Source organism: Phocoena sinus, chromosome 7, assembly GCF_008692025.1.
Source record: "Phocoena sinus isolate mPhoSin1 chromosome 7, mPhoSin1.pri, whole genome shotgun sequence".
In the NCBI taxonomy this organism is placed as follows: Eukaryota; Metazoa; Chordata; class Mammalia; order Artiodactyla; family Phocoenidae; genus Phocoena; species Phocoena sinus.
Genome location: NC_045769.1, coordinates 37,580,779 through 37,602,783, shown reverse-complemented (window position 1 = coordinate 37,602,783; position 22,005 = coordinate 37,580,779). Strand labels below are relative to the sequence as shown.

Here is a 22,005-nt window from a genome sequence, read left to right as displayed (position 1 = left end):
TAATTAAATAAAAATAAATGTTAAGGAAGAAAAGAATAATATTTTATCATCCAAAAACAACTAGAAGAGAGACGTTGGGGATAAATATCCTACACCTGAAAAGGAAGAAAAGTCCACAGAGTATATTCTGCTTATGAATGATTTTACGTCTTACAAACTGTACTTTATGGTTGCTGGGGGATAAGTTTGCTTATAACCTAAATAGCATTTTTCATGAAATCAATTTTTTCATCATAATAGCAGGGACTGAAAGCTATTCAGTGAATTGGTATAGTTGCCATCTAAGAGGTGAAATTAGGATACCTGTTGCCATAGAGACAGACAGTGGAAATCACTTATTGTTCCAATTCTCTTTTAAGCTAAGAAAGAAAAATCACTCACTGAGAGGGGAGCCTGGTCCCCTGGAGCTGGTCCTGTAATAAGCAGAAAAGCACCTAGACTGTGGTCGGCCAATTTCCATTTCACATCCCCAAGCGTCCCGTGGTGTTGGTACCACATCTGCTGGCCAAATATGAACATCAGCCTTTTCTCATTTGTATTTCTAAAATGCAATTTCTAATTGCAGGTACAGCATGGTTTTCCAAAGCTTAAAATCAAAGGCTATAGTGGAAAGCAGAAATACTTCTTTTTATTTAATTTAATTTTATTTTTTGGCCGTGCCATGTGGCTTGTGGGATCTTAGTTCCCCAACCAGGGAGTGAACCTGGGCCCTCGGTAGTGAAAGCGTCGAGTCCTGACCACTGGACTGCCAGGGAATTCCCATGGAAAGCAGAAATACATCTAATGAAGTGTTCATTTATAGTTCCCTATGGAAATGATTTTTCATTTTGGTAGGGAATTAAGTGTAAATATCCCTATACGAAATGGTAAACATGGCAGATTGTGGACATAATCAAAAATACTGTTAATGTCTCAGCTGGTTATTTCTTTTCTGGGGTGCTGTGGATAAGGACCGGATACATGCCAGGATGATCTTGAAACGCCATTTTAACTTTAGGATTTGCATTGTATTGCTTGGCATCTTTAGTACTCTTGGTGTATTCACGTTAGTATTTATTTTAAAGATGTCTTTTAAGATACTCTGCAGATCCAGAGTGATCATTTAAAAATGTAAATCAGATCATATCACTTTCCTGCCTCCAGTGGTTTCCCATCAAAATGAAACTGAAACTCCTTACTGTGGCTTACAGGGTCAATTATGACCTAGCCTTGCCTACCTATCTTACCTGCTTCTCCTTGCCTCGCCCCCGTGCACTCTCTCCTGCTCACTCCACCCAGTCACGTGGGCTTTCAGGCTCAGCTTGTTCCCATCTCCAGGCCATTTTACTTGCAGTTCCCTCTGCTTAGTGTTCTTCCCTTGCATGGATAGTTGCTTCTTATCTCTTAATTCTTAGCTCAGATGTCATATCCTCAGAGAAGCCTTCCCTAACCACTGTCTCCAACTGTCACTCTATCACATAACCCTATTTGATTTCCATTATCTTACTTGGCAGTATTGAAAATACTTGACTTTTTGTTTAATTTCTGTCCTTTTCCTTTACCCTCAATTTGAGTATACACTCCAGGAGGGCAGAGAAGCCGTCTGCCTTGTTTACTATTGTTAACTCTAGCACCTAAAGCACTGCTGACACATAGTATGTTATCAATTAATGTTAGTTGAATAAAATATAGATAGATGCATCTGTATAGTTGGTGAAAATAATGTAGTTCCCATGCTATCTTTGAATGTGCTTTATGGTAAATCTTTAATCCCCTTTGTCTTTTGTTTTTATTTTCGGTATGCGGGCCTCTCACTGTTGTGGCCTCTCCCATTGCGGAGCACAGGCTCCGGACGCGCAGGCTCAGCGGCCATGGCTCACGGGCCCAGCCACTCCGCGGCAGGTGGGATCTTCCCGGACCGGGGCACGAACCCACGTCCCCTGCATCGGCAGGCGGACTCTCAACCACTGTGCCACCAGGGAAGCCCTAAATCCCCTTTGTTATATCTCTATGACCCTACTCTAGTCAAATTGTTCCCTGTCTTACACGTATAGTTTGGTAACCTATAGAGTAAGGCAAAACTATGGAGGTCAGGAAAAAAGATCAGCAGCTGCAAGGGGCTGGGGGCAGGATAGGGTGAGGGAGGGATGAAGAGGTGGAGCACAGGGCATTTTAGGCCAGTGAAACTATTCTACATAACAATATAATAGTGGATACATGTCATTATGCATTACCCAAAACCCATGGAATGTACAACACAAAGAGTTAACCCTAATGTGAACTATGAACTTTAGCTAATAATAAAGTACCAATATTGGCTCATCAATTGTAGTAAATATACCACACTAATGCAAGATGTTAACAGTGGGGAAAACTGGGGGTGAGGTGGGGTGAGAGGGTACAAGGGAACTCACTGTACTTTCTGTTCAACTTTTATGCAAACCTAAAACTTCTAAAACTAAAGCCTAAAAAAGACCCACAGAGACTATTAATAAAAACTTATATAGGTGACTAAGGCAGAAGACGAATCTAGGTTTATTGCCTGGTGGGTGGTGGTAGGGGACAGGTATTCCCAAATGAGCAGCTTGTGTGTTCGACTTAGGCTCAAGTTGCTTAAAGATTTCTCAAAAATGGTAATGAACTGTATAGATGCCATCCAAGATGAGCTGTTGTAACCACTAAAAAAAGAATACAGATTATGTTTAGAATAAAAAGCAACCTGAAATCATTTCTGAACAGATACAAATGTTTGGCCTATTTCAGTATCAAAAGAAACAAATCAGGCAACCAGGTAACCTACATTTGTTGAAAGTCAACCTGAGTGCATCAAACTCTACTACTTATCATCAGGAAATGAAATGAAAATATTCTAGAAAACATTGACCTTGAGTTCATCTGCACAGATTTTTTTTTTTTTTCTAAATTTAGCTTTGCCCTAATGACCTGAGATGGTCCTATTCTTTACCAAACACTGGCTAATTTAATATTTGGAAATATTTCCTCTAGAGGGTTTTGGAAATTCAGTCTTAAAAGTCATCTTATACTGAAATTAAAATTATAATATCTGTGTTGGTATGAAGGAATCAAAAGCCAAATATATCCATAATAGAGTGGATTTATTTACTTGGCATAATTTCAGAAGACACCCCCCACCCCCATTTCATATCTTATTTAAGACATATATTTTCTATCTGCTTACTGGTACTTGAAATTTCAAAATTATAATAAATTCCTTAGGGTTAAGACATTTAATCTCTTTAAAAATGCAAAAACATCTCCGTAAGTAGTAACACATTGGGTTATCAGTAATTTGTACCTTTGGATGGTTGTAACCTATCCTGTCCTACAGGCAGTTTTTTACCTGGGGAAAGGAAGAGATCCTAATGACAGAGTGTTCCCCAAGTCTGGGTAAGGTGGGTGTGAAGTTGCTCAAATAATTGCAATTTTACTGAAGAGCATCCCTGTCTACAATCTCCCTCAATGCTCTGAATAGGGATGTAGCTACGTAAATGCCTGGCTGATATTTAGGGCAACAAAAGCAGAGGTGACTTTCCTGATTGATATATCAAATACATGTCACAGCCAGAGGTGGGAAGTGACAGCTTCTGAAAAGCACTAAAGCAAACTGGGAACATTATTAATCAGTAACTCAAGCAAGTAGAACAGGCTGTAAACATTGAAGGTGGAATTGATGTCTCCTTCCCAGGCTAAAGACACACAGAGTAGAGCTGTGGTGTTAGACTCCTTGCTGCAGTGTCATTTTGGTGGCTCTGTGGTCATCAGACAGTTTTTCAGAAACTCCCCAAACCTTAATTTAAAATCAGAATGCCACTTCTAAGTGACTTTCCCTTTATTGCCCCGCGATTGCCGGGGGAAAGTGGGGGAGTGGGGGCGGGGGTGGAGCTCTGGTCCTCTGAAAGAGCAAGCCTCACTTCCCACTCTGGATTTTCACGTTCTCTAAGAAAATATCCACTAATGTAGGTAATGTAGGTCATAGCGTCACTGCTAAGTCTTTTAAGGCTGTTAAAGTAGTATAATTATGTTTTGCAAATAAAAGGTAAGGTTTTCTTTTTTTGTTTAGGATTAACCTTGGGGTTGTTAAAAATAAAAATTAGTTACTGAAAGAATTGCTTAGTGCTAGAGCCAGGAACGGAGATGTTTAATTTTATAAACATTTACTGAGTTTCTCCCCTGGGCAGCCGTCTGTGTTCACGCAGTGGGAGGTACAGCAGCTCCTGTGCTCCAGTAGCTTACAGTCAGGGCAGGCGACCTGGTAAGGTCCAAACCAGGCTTACACATGGATCATTGGTGATCAACTTATGTTCCTCATCATTGAACACAAGGTTGTAACGGTGGGTGATTACATTGGGAAATACATTGCAATTTCAGTAGAACACTATCAAAATTTCTTTGGCTAGGTTAGACATTTTTCCTTCTACAGTGGTGCTTTTAATACATGGACACTGTACATTATTTTCAAAACCCATCTCTAGCCTCAGCCCTAAAATTTTACTTTAGTCACATTTCTACATTTGATTATAGGACATCACCTAGGTGTCTCAAGAAAAACAATAGAAATTTAATAGGTCAAAAACTGGGTTCATATGTTAGTTCCCTAGGTATTCGTTTTTCCTTTTCTGACCCCTGCAAAAGATAACACCAAGCCAATGGTCCTCAATTCCTCCAAGTGATTTTCAAATGTTCTTTCTCTCTCTATATATTAACTCCAATGAGGTCTTTTTTAAAGTTTTTGGCCGCACCCCACAGCATGTGGGATCTTAGTTTCCCGATCAGGGATCAAACCCACGCCTCCTGCATTGGAAGGCAGAGTCTTAACCACTGGACCACCAGGGAAGTCCTGAGGTCTTTAAAAAAAAAAAAAATTATTGAAGTCTAGTTGATTTGCAATGTTGTGTTAATTTCTGCTGTACAGCAAAGTGACTCAGTTATACATACATACATACATACATACGTACACACACATATATATTCTTTTCCATTATGGTTTGTCACAGTATATTGAATATAGTTTCCCATGGTGTATAGTAGGACCTTGTTATTTATCCATCCAATATATAAATAGTTTGCCTTTGCTAATCCCTAACTCCCAATCCTTCCCACACCTAGCTCCTCTCCCCCTTAGCAACCACAAGTCTGTTCTCTATATCTGTGAGTCTGGTTTTGTTTTGTAGATAGGTTCATTTGTGTCATGTTTTAGATTCCACATGTAAGTGATATCATATGGTATTTGTCTTTCTCTTTCTGACTTACTTTGTTTAGTATGATAATCTCTATGTCCATCCATGTTGCTGCAAATGGCATTATTTCATTCTTTTCTATGGCTGGGTAATATTCCATTGTGTGTATGTGTGTGTGTGTGTGTGTGTGTGTGTGTGTGTGTGTGTGTGTGTGTATGTCTTGGCTATCCTATAAGGTCTTTTTATTTACAATTCAACATCAATGAGAGCTACTGCTTCTTTCATCACCGTATTTCTCATGTGTATCCATTTCCTTACATTGATACAGCCAAGGTTCTCAACAGGCTCTCTTCTCCTCCCACCTGAATTTTTCAATAGGTTGACTAGTCCTCCATCTAGTCTCTACCTTTTTTTAATTCAACAATGGAAATCATCATCCTCAGATTCTATTTCTGATTTTTAACTAGTCTTGCAAAGCCTTCACCCGCCATGCTGCCTGTTTTGCCACCCTCATCTCCCATTTCCTTCTATTTGAACCTTCTCCTTCAGTCAAGCTGATTTATTTGCCACGTACTTTTCATTCTCCATCCTTTGTATTTCTGTTCTATACCACCTCAAATGACTTCCTAGCCTTAATTCCCTCTCCATCAACCTAAGTCCAGCCCTTTGTCCTAACCTCTTCCAAAACTGACTTTAAGAAAAAATTCATTTATTGACTTTATTCACGGCATTCAACTCATACCAACTGTAAAGAATTTTAGTAGATTGTGTGCGATACAGAGATGAATAAACAGAGAGACGTATCAGCACAAATAGCCATAGTGCAAAGCATGACAGCTCTTTCAACCAAGAGAAGTGTAAGTAAAATGAGATGGGAGCATGCGTATTTGCTGCTTGTAACACAACACTTTCTCTTTTGATGTATCATTTTGTATATGTCTTTAGGCTTTTGATTAGTCAATTCAACAAACACATTTTGCACACATGTCACTACTCTGCAAGTTCTGGAGGAAAGAAATGGTATGAAGAAAAATTTTTGTCCTTGAGGAATGGGAAATGCTGATAGGAAGGCGAGATTTACACTTAAAAAGAGGAAGGACAGAGTCACACAGTGTTCAGACAGTGAACCAGATGATGTTTTATGTCCTGAGCTGGAGCCTAAGGACCTTGAGTCCTTATGGTGGACTTTTCACAGTGACTTGTAATATACTATACCCCCTCCCCGACTTTCACCCTGTCTCACCCAGTACTCAGCAGAATTTTATTTGCAAATAGTTTTGAAAGAAAAATATTGTCTAAACTTTGTACATTTTTTCTTTAGATACCTGAATTTTTACTTTTCTGTTCTCACCTGTCTAATTTTTCATGCAGAGTCAAGAAGTATTGCCTAACATATTTGGGTCCTCTTAAGTGTTTTATGTGAATACTTAAATGTGAATACTTTTGGGTAGTTAGTGTTTTCACTTAATGTGAATACTTTTGGGTAGTTAGTGTTTTAAACATAGCAATCAGAGGTGGAATAGTTACAGGGGATTGCAACTGTAAAAAATAAACCCAAAGCATTCTCTGAAGGTGACTGCTGTGCTGAATTATTTAACATTAACATAAAAGTTAAAACTTTGCTATGATATGAGCGACAGATTTTCTGAACATAAAATCAAAGCAACCTAGATAACATGAGTCAAGGGTTATCTAATCTTTTCCTCTGTTGTGTGATTTGGAGAACAGTTGATTATGTTAGCATGACTAGGAATCTAGCAAAAAGAGCCAATCAGTATCTTTTATCACTCTTGCAATGGAATCAATACACTGGCCGGTATCACAGTTAAGCCAAACATAATGGTTGGATTAAATACAGTCTCTTCTCTCAGGATGGGAAAAAATTATCAACAGTCCCCCAATGTAGTTTTACTTATTGAAATAAGTTTAGATTGAAATTAAGTCAAAGGCACTCTCTCTCCATCAGTCTCTCTCCTTATGAAGTTTGTGTGAAACTTTATATTAGTTTGCATTTTAAAAAGTACATTGGGTTGTGTAGTCATGGAACCCGGAAAAAAAAGAAGAGCCCAGTGGCATGTGCTCAACCAGAGCTGGTTATTTAAAAACAAGATGTTGTGCATTTAGTGCATTGAAATTTCTTTTACTCTTGGGTGTGACAATGTCTTGTGATACATTTTCTATATATTGGGGGAAATGTCAGCATCTTGAGAGTTGGCAGCATTTCCACTTGGTACCAGGGTCCCAAGGACACAGGATATCACAGATGCATCAATAAGTAAGTATCTCAGGGGGGCTCCTTGGTGGAATATTGTGCACGCATCCTCAAAGTTTGCTTTGCATTCCTGAATATTCAAGTTCTTGAAACAGTTTTAGTTTAAGGCAGTGTGAGATCGTCAAATCGGCCTGAAAATTCTGGAGGAAGTTCATGAAGTTTAGTCACCTGGTAACTTTATGAATGAACTAAATTTTAATCATAGTGGGATAAAAACAAACATTTCTAATGATTACTCAAGATACAGCTGACAGCTATATTTTGGAAACAGAACAACTGGAGAAAAGAAAAGATAAAATGATCTTTTTATGCAGAAAGCTTCTCACGCAGTAGATCCTATTACTGATGTGGAGACAGAGGTCCTTTGGCCTGCTCTGTGTGAGTTCCCCTGTCCTGCTCTATTATAAATCAGGCTAGGAAAAGTGATTCAGAGCTGGTTCCAGGACAGAGAATACTTACTTCATCACATACACCAAAGGCAGTGGATTTCCAGTAAGCTTGCAAATGTTCTAACCTTATATGTGTTCCTGTTTCACCAAAAATTAGCAGTCTTATAGGATTGGCTTTGCTTAAAACCAAAAGATGCCCATCTATCAAGAGTGCTTTTTAACCATCTGATTTAAAATGTTTACGTAAATTAAAGGAAATTATCTTCATTCTACTTAGCAAATGTATTTGTAACAACAATCAGATATTAAAATGTACCGAGTTTAATAAAATTCAAGTCTTATTTTAAACAATTTGAGAAGATGAGCCACTATAGAACTAAAAACTAAAACACAGCATTTTGATTAGAAGGAAGATAGAGACAGATTAATTATTTCAGTCTTCTTAATAGGTCTAGAGCAGATTGACTTTTTCTTGACTCACGTATTCTTAAATGATTGCCTTTCCAAATTTGATAACTCCTTCCTGAAAAAACAGTGGACACAAGTAAGTACATTGCTTACCAGGTTTCGTAGGAAGAATATCTATACTGGTTCATATGTGTTGCAAGTTAGACTTGGAGGGGGAAGCAGTCATGGCAAAAATGTTTCATGTTGCTCTACTTGGTCAATTCTAATTTATAAAATGTTATCACCAACCTGCACTTGCAATAGGAATTCTACACTCTAATATAATATTAGCAGCACAGAACAATTTATAATGTCTGCACCTCAAGAATGCCTGAGTTCTAGTCTAAACTTTTCCACTAACTGGCCATGTGGCTTAAGGTAAGTCAATTGGGCCTGAGTTTTTTCATTTGTAAAATGGGGTTGTCCATGACAGATGGTTGTTAAGGTTACTTCTAGATATAAAGTTCTGTGGTTCTAAGAACTTAGATGTAATTCAGGATAAAATTGGCATCTATGGAAGGTTTCTGAGTCATGATTTGATGAAATCTCATCTTTTCAGTACCATTAAATAGTTACATTGACTCTGCAATGATCCTAAGCAATTAGTCAAACTCCCTATTGAGTTGGGAAGACAGTTTTTTTTCACACAGGTTAGACAATTTAATCTATCTTTGAGTAAAACCATTACTGTCCCCTTCAGTAAAGTTTTTGTTTTAAATAAATGATTTTGATCTCAACTGACAACTTTACACTCCCCAGTTCAGGACACATCTAATGCTTAAAGTAATGCCAACCTTTATCTGGGTAAGTCCTCTATTCTTTTAGATTCAAAGCCGTGGCTAGGAAATAAGATGCATTAGGAGATATTCATGTGACAGAACCAAAAAAAAGCTCTTTGTATTGCTATAACAGCAAAGACAACTGGGAACTCAGGCTGAGACATCAGATATGTAAATAAGGCTGCTGCCAGATTCTATCCACTGAGTCAATCCAGCCTTGGCTGGCTGTCTACTGACTACCCAGCTGGGGGATTATCTGAAGACATGCTTCTCACCTTCTCTCCTTGGCTTTAGCACTTTGTATGTCATTTCCGTCAGGATCTGTAGAGATCTAGGAAAGAGATGAAACTCAAATCAACCATTTTCCCTTCCTAACAACTTAGATAAATTACTTAGCTGGGGGGAAAGGTTGAAGTTGTTGCTTTAAATGTGGTTTGGAATTGTTGGTACATTTCAGCCATCCATCTTATTTGTTTTCTCTATAACTACTAAGAGTTGAAAGTTGACTGCAGAAATTAGAATAAAATTATTCTTCTAAATACAATGGAAGCTGTTACCATAGAGAAGAGGATCAAATGCTCTTATGACAGAAGTTTACATGAGCAATTATTTTAAGTTCTGAGAATATTATGAGGTGTTTTAAAGTTATGTCTTTTGTTACTAAAGGTTTTAAAGTTATCCTCGGGGATACTCTTCTATGTTGAAGGTTAAATCACACTTGACTATCTCTTTATGAAGTGATCTATTAGACAATGAGAAAAACAAACTTCTTACACTATGGGGTTAACAAATATTTACTTGAAAGATTTTGAAGATAACTTGAATCATAGTGTTTGTTCTATGTTTTGGTCGTGAATTTATTTTGCCTCAAATAAGTAATAAAGTTTTAAAATTTATTTTCTGATACTTGAGTATTATATTTTCCATAGGTATAATCCTACTAAAAGCTGTATGTTTAGTTTTCAGTACTCAATTTGAAAGGGAATTAAGAACATGTAAGGAGGATAGCCTCATCCACCAAAGGGCAGACAGCAGAAGCAAGAAGAACTACAATCCTGCAGCCTGAAGAACAAAAACCACATTCACAGAAAGATAGACAAGTTGAAAGGGCAGAGGGCTATGTACCAGATGAAGGAACAAAATAAAACCCAAGGAAAACAACTAAATGAAATGGAGATAGGAAATCTTCCAGAAAAAGAATTCAGAATAATGATAGTGAAGATGATCCAGGACCTCGAAAAAAAAATGGAGGCAAGGATCGAGAAGATGCAAGAAATGTTTAACAAAGATCTACAAGAATTAAAGAACAAACAAACAGAGATGAACAATACAATAACTGAAATGAAAACTACACTAGAAGGAATCAATAGCAGAATAACTGAGGCAGAAGAACAGATAAGTGACCTGGAAGACAGAATGGTGGAATTCACTGCTGCAGAACAGAATAAAGAAAAAAGAATGAAAAGAAATGAAGACAGCCTAAGAACCTCTGGGACAATATTAAACGCAACAACATTCGCATTATAAGGGTCCCAGAAGGAGAAGAAAGAGAGAAAGGACCCGAGAAAATATTTGAAGAGATTATAATCGAAAACTTCCCTGGCATGGGAAAGGGAATAGCCACCCAAGTCCAGGAAGCCCAGAGAGTCCCATACAGGATAAACCCAAGGAGAAACACTCTGAGACACATAGTAATCAAATTGGCAAAAATTAAAGACAAAGAAAAATTATTGAAAGCAGCAAGGGAAAAATGACAAATAACATATGAGGGAACTTCCATAAGGTTAACAGTTGATTTCTCAGCAGAAACTCTACAAGCCAGAAGGGAGTGGCATGATATACTTAAAGTGATGAAAGAGAAGAACCTACAACCAAGATTACTCTACCCGGCAAGGATCTCATTCAGATTCAATGGAGAAATCAAAAGCTTTACAGACAAGCAAAAGCTAAGAGAATTCAGCACCACCAAACCATCTCTACAACAAATGCTAAAGGAACTTCTCTAAGTGGGAAACACAAGAGAAGAAAAGGACCTACAGAAACAAACCCCCCCAAATTGAGAAAATTGTAATAGGAACATATATATCAAAAATTACCTTAAATGTGAATGGATTAAATGCTCCAACCAAAAGACACAGGCTTCCTGAATGGGTACAAAAACAAGACCTATATATATATGCTGTCTACAAGAGACCCACTTCAGACCTAGGGACATATTCAGACTGAAAGTGAGGGGATGGAAAAAGATATTCCATGCAAATGGAAATCAAAAGAAAGCTGGAGTGGCAATACTCATATCAGATAAAATAGACTTTAAAGCATGTTACAAGAGACAAGGAAGGACACTATGTAATGATCAAGGGATCAATCCAAGAAGAACATATAACAATTATAAATATATATGCACCAAACATAGGAGCACCTCAGTACATAAGGCAACTGCTAACAGCTCTAAAAGAGGAAATTGACAGTAACACAGTAATAGTGGGGGACTTTAACACCTCACTTACACCAATGGACAGATCATCCAAACAGAAAATTAATAAGGAAACACAAGCTTTAAATGACACAGTAGACCACATAGATTTAATTGATACTTATAGGACATTTCATCCAAAAACAGCAGATTACACTTTCTTCTCAAGTGTGCATGGAACATTCTCCAGGATAGATCACACCTTGGGTCACAAATCAAGCCTCAGTAAATTTAAGAAAATTTAAATCATGTCAAGCATCTTTTCTGACCATAAGGCTATGAGATTAGAAATCAATTAAATGTAAAAAACACAAACACATCGAAGCTAAACAATACGTTACTAGATAACCAAGAGATCACTGAAGAAGTCAAAGAGGAAGTCAAAAAATACAGACAAATGAAAATAAAAACACGACAATCCAAAACCTATGGGATGCAGCACAAGCACTTCTAAGAGGGACGTTGATAGCAATACAGTCCTACCTCAAGAAACAAGAAACATCTCAAATAAACAATCTAACATTACACCTAAGGGAACTAGAGAAAGAAGAACAAAGAAAACCCAAAGTTAGCAAAAGGAAAGAAATCATAAAGATTAGAGCAGAAATAAATGAAATAGAAATAAAGAAAAGGATAACAAAGATAAATAATACTAAAAGCTGGTTCTTTGAGAAGATAAACAAAATTGATAAACCTTTAGCCAGACTCATCAAGAAAAAGAGGGAGAGGACTCAAATCAATAAAATTAGAAATGAAAAAGGGGAAGTTACAACAGACACCACAGAATTACATAGCATCGTAAGAGACTACTACAAGCAGCTCTATGCCAATAAAATAGACAACCTGGAAGAAATGGACAAATTCTTAGAAAGGTATAACCTTCCAAGACTGGACCAGGAAGAAACAGAAAGTATGAACAGACCAGTCACAAGTAATGAAATTGAAACCGTGATTAAAAATCTTCCAACAAACAAAAGTCCAGCACCAGATGGCTTCACAGGTGAATTCTATCAAACATTTAGAGAAGAGCTAACACCCATCCTTCTCAAACTCTTCCAAAAATTTGCAGAGGAAGGAAAACTTCCAAACTCATTCTATGAGGCCACCATTACCCTGATACCAAAACCAGACAAAGATACTATATAAAAAAAGAAAATTACAGACCAATATCACTGATGAATATATATGCAAAAATCCTCAGCAAAATACCAGCAAACAGAATCCAACAACACATTGAAAGGATCATACACCATAATCAAGTGGGATTTATCCTAGTGATTCAAGGATTCTTCAATATACGCAAATCAATCAATGTGATACACCATATAAACAAATTGAAGAAGAAAAAACATATGATCATCTCAATAGATGCAGAAAAAGCTTTTGACAAAATTCAACACACATTTATGATAAAAACTCTCTAGAAAGTGGGCATAAAGGGAACCTACTTCAACATAATAAAGGCCATATACGACAAACTTACAGCAAACATCATTCTCAATGGTGAAAAACTGAAATCATTTCCTCTAAGATCAGGAACAAGACAAGGATGTCCACCCTCACCACTATTATTCAACATAGTTTTGGAAGTCCTAGCCACGGCAGTCAGAGAAGAAAAAGAAATAAAAGGAATACAAATTGGAAAAGAAGAAATAAAACTGTCACTGTTTGCAGATGACATGATACTAAACATAGAGAATCCTAAAGGTGCCAGCAAAAAACTCCTAGAGCTAATAAATGAATTTGGTAGGGTAGCAGGATACAAAATTAACGCACAGAAATCTCTTGCATTCCTATACACTAATAATGAAAAATCTGAAAGAGAAATTAAGGAAAACCTCCCATTTACCACTGCAACAAGAAGAATAAAATACCTAGGAATAAACCTACCTAGGGAGACAAAAGACCTGTATGCAGAAAACTATAAGACACTGATGAAAGAAATTAAAGATGATACCAACAGATGGAGAGGTATACCATGTTCTTGGATTGGAAGAATCAATATTGTGAAAATGACTCTACTACCCAAAGCAATCTACAGGTTCAGTGCAATCCCTATCAAATTACCAATGGCATTTTTTACAGAACCAGAAGCAAAAATCCTAAAATTTCTATGGAGATACAGAAGACCCTGAATAGCCAAAGTGGTCTTGAGGGAAAAAAATGGAGCTGGAGGAATCAGACTCCCTGACTTCAGACTATACTACAAAGCTACAGTAATCAAGACAATATGGTACTGGCACAAAAACAGAAATGTAGATCCATGGAACAGGATAGAAAGCCCAGAGATAAACCCATGCACCTATGGTCAACTAATCTACGACAAAGGAGACAAGGATATACAATGGAGAAAAGACAGTCTCTTGAATAAGTGGTGCTAGGATAACTGGACAGCTACATGTAAAAGAATGAAATTAGAACACTCCCTAACACCATACACAAAAATAAACTCAAAATGGATTGGAGACCTAAATGTAAGACCGGGCACTATAAAGCTCTTAGAGGAAAGCATAGGAAGAACACTCTTTAACATAAATCACAGCAAGATCTTTTTTGATCCACCTCCTAAAGGAAATAGAAACAAATATAAACAAATTAGACCTAATGAAACTTAAAAGCTTTTGCACAGCAAAGGAAACCAAAAACAAAACAAAAAGACAACCCTCAGAATGGGAGAAAACGTTTGCAAATTAATCATCAGACAAAGGATTAATCTCCAAAATATATAAACAGCTCATGCAGCTCAATATTTAAAAAAAAAACAACCCAATCCAAAAATGGGCAGAAGACCTAAATAGACATTTCTCCAAAGAAGACATAGAGATGGCCAAGAAGCACATGAAAAGCCGCTCAACATCACTAATTATTAGAGATATGCAAATCAAAACTACAATGAGGTATCACCTCACACCAGTTAGAATGGGCATCATCAGAAAATCTACAAGCAACGAATGCTGGAGAGGGTGTGGAGAAAAGGGAACCCTCTTGCGCTCTTGGTGGAAATGTAAATTGATACAGGCACTATGGAGAACAGTATGGAGGTTCCTTAAAGAACTAACAGTAAAATTACCATATGACCCAGCAATCCCACTACTGGGCATATACCCAGAGAAAACCATAATTCAAAAAGCACATGCACCCCAATGTTCATTACAGCACTATTTTCAATAGCCAGGTCATGGAAGCAACCTAGGTGTCCATCAACAGATGAATGGATAAAGAAGATGTGGCACATATATACAATGGAATATTACTCAGACATAAAAAGGAACGAAATTGGGTCATTTGTAGAGACGTGGATGCATCTAGAGACTGTCATACAGAGTGCAGTAAGTCAGAAAGAGAAAAACAAATATCGTATATGAGCGCATATATGTGGAACCTAGAAAATGGTACAGATGAACCAGTTTGCAGAGCAGAAATTGAGACACAGATGTAGAGAAGAAGCGTATGGACACCAAGGGGGGAAAGTGACGTGCAGTGGGTGTGGTCGTGGGATGAACTGGGAGACTGGGATTGACATGTATTCACTGATGTGTGTAAAATGGATGACTAATAAGAAAATAAACAAGTAAATAAACATTAAAAAAAAGAACATGTAAGGTTATAGAAAAATGGAGAACCTAGGAAAAAAGACTAGAGACAAAAAGAAAGATTAGATTTCAAAAAAGACAATGTTGCGTTTGAGCAAGGATCTGTTGTGTACATGTGTGGGTTAATTAATACTAGAAAAAATAAGTATCACAAAATAAGATAAGGAAAAGGTGATATCGATGGATAGATATGAAAATGGATAGATGAATCTGGGGATATAAAGGGGGGTCAACTGCTGAGCTGTCAAGAATGAGAACTGAGGATTGGCCAGGGGGTAGTCTGTGATGAGACCAGACTTTGGGGGGTCTCGGTGGAGTCCCACGAGAGTCAAAGCAGTGAGCATGGGCTAGTGTTTTAAGGAAAGATTGATGAGGACAACCACTTGAAGGCCAATAGAGTATTTTGTTATTGTTTTTGTTTGCTTACTTTAAGGTAGGAGATGTTGTATGGAAAAGGGAAAAAGCAAGGGAGAGGTAGAAATTGTAGATGAATAAAGAAGGGGTCATTAGGAATGGGTTCCTGAAGGGAAGAGGGAAAGGTGAGATTGGAAGTCAAGGTAGAAGAGTTAGCTTTGGCGAAGAGGACACTTCCTTCTCAGGTTCTCACAAAAAGGCTGTGGCATTTTTGGATGTAGGAAGTACATTTTTGGATGTAGGAAGTACATTTTGTACTCAACACTGAGGAGATATTTAGTAAAATACTGCAAAAAAAAAAAAAGCTGGCCACAAATCAATAGAGTTTCTTTTCTTTTTTTTTTTAAATCAGATAATGGTATCATATGTTCTCCACTAAGTGCAAAACCAAGAGAAATGAATGTCAGTCAAGATATTATCAAAGGATATTACCAATGCTATCCCTTTTTGGAGTTTTTCTTGAAAAGGACATATTTGAACCTGGCTGAAATAGATTGATTACGGTCATGGCCTCATGTTATTACTGATGGGCTGGGTCAGGTGACTCTGGAAAGCTACATTTCAGGCTCAAAAGACTGAATGTGTGAAGGCATGGCCAGGCTAGACAAAATCAGAGGGTGCTGTTTTTTCATGAAAATAAGTGGATTCCAGGAAACCGGGATTTTAATTCCAGTTTGATCACTAATTAGTTCCATTTTTTGGACAAGGATTTTAACTCTTATAAGTCTTAGTTTCCTTTTTCACAAAATTAAGGGTGTGGTCCTGACAGCTAAGATTCTCTTAGCCTTAAAAATAAAATGATTCTAAAATTGTGCAGTATATTGGCTATTTTGCTCATGGTAAAGTCACAGAATGTGTTTGTTCTTTATGAAGGTTTCCCTTGCTTGAATTTTATGAAAACATTTTGTATGCTATCTGACTAATTTGGAACATCTGATAACTTTGAAAGTATTATAAAAACTCAATTGATGCTGCATGGGTAGATGCTAAATTTAGCATCTTTCTAAACTTAGAAAAGACTAAATCAGATTCCCTTCATATTAAATCTTTCTTTGTCTGTAAGTTTCCTTCACTTGGAAGCTGCAGTAACCCAGGCACATAACCATTTGAGAAATTGTTATTCAGAAGCATTCCACTTCCTCTTGGGAGTTGGAAGAGTTAATGCAGTTAAAAAGTTTGACACAGCTTAGACCTTCTTGGGTGTCTAGTTTTATGGTTTTAATAGTCACTTTAGCCCTCCAAATAAGTCACTTCAAACTATCATTTTAGGCGGAAAATATCAGTAATTGAAGTTTGGTTGAATTAATTATCACGTGTCATTTAATCATTTGAGTAGACTTCCCTACTAGACTATGAACTCCATGGAGATAGAAATGTGTCTGTTTTTGCTCATCCATGTATCATACCCCTTGTAGTTCCTACGGTGCTTACACATAGGGCCTGCTGAGTAGGTATTTGTTAAATGAATGAATGATTTGATTTTACTTCTATAGAGTTGTTAGGCACTAAATATTCATGATTCAAATATTCTTTTCCATTTGAAGATTTGTAGTCATAAACCACTTTATATTTGAAAGTGATTGTATAAAACTACAATCTTGTACAACAGCATTTAATTTTGAAGAATGTCTTACTCGAGACTTTTTATGTCCACTTTGGATTCTGCCTTGAACTCTCTTCAGATTATTGAGCCAGACAGATAAAACATGGAATAGTCAGACTAAAAGGTACAACATTTATTAGGAGTAGAAGAGTGGCTGGAAATTCAGGAAGTGTTTGCCTATTGGTGCCTTTCTTTAGTCATTTCTTCAGAAGGGCCCCAATCCGTTGTCTTTCTGATCACAACTTCTTTACCTACTCTCATCTTCCCCCTTCTTCACATACAGATTTCTCTTTTCTTCATCTCTCCAACAGCTGTCCTATTTTCCCTACTTCACTCAGTATATTAATTACTTCTTGGTCTTTTTTCTTTCTACCCAAATGTGGAGGGCAGGGACACCATTTCAGCATTGTTGCCTACAAGCTCTGTGGAATTGCTGGTGAATATGACCCACAGTTCATTCTTGCCAATGGAGCTGGAGCCCTTCTCAACGAAGGACCAGGACTCCACCATCTTTGCACCACTTAAATCCAATTTGCTGACTTCACCGACGTGTCCTGTAGTTCTTTACCTCATCACTAGGTGATTCCCTGTTCTGATATCTCATTGCTCTTGTTCCAGTACCACTTGCCTTGATGTTGCAGTAACTTTGGGGCGAGGGGATAAAATAAGAGGTGTTCATGAATGTGATCTGGGACTTAAAAAGAGTGTGTATGCATTTATTCAACAGTTATTGATTTGGCACCCATGGTATGCCAGGCATATTACATAAGTGGAGCAACCATAAGGTAGGTGACTCTAGCTGGTGTTAGGGTGGATGGGGCTTGGAGCAGAGATCATCCTTGCCTCTCCCATCTCTTGTGGTTATGGCCAGGGTGCCCCATTACTGGCAGTTTCATGTGGGTCTTTATGTTGTCTTTCCAATGTGCCAGTTTAAGGATTTCTGACAACCACCTTTTTAATGCTTATTTTGTGACAGATGATCCAAGAGAGCCGGTTTCTCATAGAAATGGCAGACACAGTCCAGGAAAAGATTGTGCAGTGTCAGAAAGCAGGTAACCTTCCCCCCTTGCCCCCATTTCGTTTAGAAACCATAATGATGATTTTTGGCAGACTTTTAAAGTTTAACTATACTTTGAGTTACACTGAAGCCTTTGTTTAGTACAGAAGAGATCTACGTGATAGTGGGTAGGTGGTCGTTGTGTATATAGAGGGGGTATCTGAAGATGTCTAGAGAGGTGAGGGTTTCTGAATTTACTTTTGTGATTTGGGAACCGATCAAAGCCTTTTTATTACTGATATGGAAACTGTGGTTTCACATTGCCCCTTAAGAAACACTATATTTTTACAGTTTGAACCATAATCTTGTTAACCTTCTAGGCTTTTGCCTCATTTACTTGTCCTCATTTTAGATTTGTTCCTTCTTTAAGGGTGGGATGGGTCACATGTCTCTGATGGCACACTGCTGTGTTTATTTACTTTCACTTCATCCACACCCCAGTACTTTTGTCTCTCTTGGATCCATGTTCTCCCTGATCCACACACACACACATTCGTGATTGCAATAAGGAAGATGACACTGACAGTTGCTTGATATATATGTATCTGATACACTAAGCACACATACTATGTTATTTAGTCCTCATAACAACTCTGCAATGTAGTCATCATTATATCCAATCTAGAGATGAGGCATCTGAGATTCTGAGAGATTGAGCGAATTACCCCAAATCCCATATCAACACGTGGTAGAGGTGACCTTTGAACCCAGACCAAACTTTGAAAATGGTGCTCTTCGCTACTGATCTGGAGGCTTAAATGTTTCCGTTGACAGGAAGCACGAAAATAATAACAATACGAAATACTTATATTATGCTCCTATGTACCATGCGCTACTTTGAGAGTTTTGTATGTGTTGACTCATTTAATCTTCACACAGTTCCATGAGGTCAATACTCTTGTTATCACCATTGCACCATTGAGGAGACTTAATGGCAGAGAGTTTCAGGGATTCGCTCATGCTCACGTAGCTAGTCAGTGGTAGAGCCAGAGTGTAGATCTGGGCTCTGCAGCCATGCTCTTACTATGTACTGGGCTTGTGATGTTAACACCAGAAAAGTTAATGTGGTTTTAGGCTTCATTAATACAAGCCTAGTCACTAGAACTAGGAAGGTGGTGGTAAAACCCTATGTCATGTGGGCAACTTCAATCCCATTTTGAGAACGATATTCCTGGATGTCATCCTTAAAGAGAAATTATAATAAGCTGAAACATGTTAGAATGTTTAATCTGGAGAAGGGAAAACTCTAGTAGACTTTATCCAACATCTTTCTTCAAATATTTAAAGGGCTGTACTGTGGAACAGAGATTAGACCTTGTTCTGAGGAGGCTAGCTAGCACGAAGGAGTAGAAGTTTCAGGGAGACTGGTTTGATATCAGTCACAGCTTTCCAAAGATGGAATGAGCTTTCCAGAAGAAAGTGTGATTCCCATCTCTGAGGTGCTAAGACAAAGGCTTAGGAGAGAAAGATGATGGTGGGGTTTTTTTATAGTATTCAAGCTTGGGGGAATGGTTTGGCTAAAAATAACTTTAAGGCCATTCCCAAATCTGACACATTTGGGTGTTTCCAGGAATACTATTTTTAAAAAGCTTTTTATTTTTACTCAACGTTTACTAATTACCATTGTTATCTATGTGGGCTCCAGGCCTACTGTCAAGCCATATGGATGGTTCATGAGGCAAAGTAAGATATGTGCATCCTTCACATATGGTAGCCATTCACACATTATACCATTTTATATAAAAACCAGGCAGAGAACAAACAAGATGGATGCCGCCTGTTGGAAGAATTTGCTTCTTAACTTCTCATGTCTTTGTCTATGGCCCCTTGCTGTTTAAAATCTAATTTAATCTAATGCATTGATTATTTTTAGTTTCCCTTTAAGGATAGCCATTTGGTGGTGATGAACAGAATGAGAAGGAGAATTCAATTTTGGGATTTAGAGATTATGAGAAGGACAGAAATGGGAAATTATATTTTTACTGATAATATTTTCACAATAAAATGCCTGTTTTTCTGAAATTTATACGAAGAATTCTCTTATGTTCTCTTTTTAAAGGGATGGAGTTCCATGAGGAACTTCATAATCTGGGGGCAAAAGAAGGCTTGAAAGGAAGAAAACTCAACAAAGCAACTGAGAGCTTTGCTTGGAACATTACAGTACTGAAGGTAAATGAAGTACTCAGGTGCCCCTTTGTCTTTATTTTTCTCCTCATCTCTCCAATGTGTAGAGAAGCGTCAGTGGTTAAATACGGTGACTTGAATTTTTAATTAACACTTGACCTAATTAATTTGTGCTCTAAGTGACGGGAGATGCATACGGGGATTAACACACGGTTTGCCATAATAGGATAATGAGTTTTGTGGTGGAGGCAGAAGACAGCACGACCTAATTCTATTACCTGGTGTTTGTGTGTGTGTGGTTTACTCATGCTTCTAGTCAAGTCAATATGGCTGTTCTGGTTTGTGGAAAGAATAACACAAAATGTTTCTGGAGAAGGATCCAACACAAGTGACTCGGAAAAGCTTTCAACTACAGAATATCTGGAGCCATTTAGGATTATTTGATTTTAGGAAGAGTCTCTATAAATACATTTATTTTTGCAAAAATTTTGGAAGTCAGTTTTTTGAGATTATGATTTGCTCCACTGAAAACTAATTTTAGGACTTCAAAGTAAAGATGCCACTTTTCATATTTTGTTACATGAATGGACAAATGATTTAGGCAGTTGGAATAGCTTATTCTTAGTGTGATGGAGAAAAACAGCTACAAACAAAATTAATAATTGGTGACATTTAAAGAACACTGATGCGCCAGGCTCTGTTTTACAAGGTTTATATGAATTAACATTTTAATACTTTCATTAACTCAATACTGTTATTATTCTCATTTTAAAAGTGAGAAAACCAAGGCACTGAAAACTTATGTATATTACCCAAGGTCACTCAGCTAGTAAATGGTGGAGCTGGAGTTTGAACCCAGGCAGTTGGCTCCAGAGCCTTCTCTACAGAGAGCACATGTTTATGTGAAAGTGCTAGGTGAACTGTAATACATATCACAAATGTTTATTAAAAATTCAGTCCACAAATATTTGTTAAGCTCCTACTATGTACTGGGCTCTCTGCTATACACTGGGAACCCATGAAGAACAAAAGCGACACAGACCCTGACCTCGTGAGTTAACAGCCTGGGGGCAGGAGGTGGGGGGCGGGGAAATAGGTGTCATTTGCTTAAGAGGCAGGAACTATAGTGTTAATATAAAGAGGAGCTTGTTTTATAATACCTGAGTACAACATGGCAGTGTGAGCCCTGATACAGACGCTTTCTGTTCAGCGTGTTTTTATGTGGGCTCATGAATGTGCTGATCCCTGAGAAAGGAGCTACAGACACAAATATCAAAAAAGTAATAGCTGGGCCTCCAGAACTAGTCTACTAGGGGAGACAGACATGTGACTAATAGCAGCCATTGATTATTCAACACTTCACATGTGACAAGCACCCATGACTAAGTAGTTCATGTATGTTTCCTCCTTTCCTCTTCACAACAACTGTGTGACATTGCAGCAACTCATGCTGACCCTCTCCATCTCACAGATGAGGAAATTGACGCTCGGGAAGGTTTTAGTTTCTTACCTTCAGCTAGTAGATGGCAGAACTGAGATGCTATATCATGCCCATCGTTCTAACCACTACCCTGTCCTCCTGCCTCCTGAAAGACTCAATCCATGTGACTGACTCCAGGCAGCCTAGTACAGGGGTGAGGGCACAGGCTCTGGGTGCAGACTGCCTGATAGCTG

The 22,005-nt window shown here is 37.9% G+C and overlaps 1 protein-coding gene across 2 annotated transcripts in view; it reads left to right on the top strand.

Moving 5' to 3' along the window:
* The window catches only part of PLCL1 (phospholipase C like 1 (inactive)), a 375,533-nt gene that overhangs the window by 310,141 nt on the left and 43,387 nt on the right, over nt 1-22,005 (top strand). For both annotated transcript variants that reach the window (XM_032638150.1, XM_032638151.1), the window contains exons 4-5: nt 18,127-18,202; nt 20,267-20,376. In XM_032638150.1, the coding sequence (XP_032494041.1) occupies nt 18,127-18,202; nt 20,267-20,376 (186 nt within the window). The remainder of the gene's footprint in view (nt 1-18,126; nt 18,203-20,266; nt 20,377-22,005) is intronic.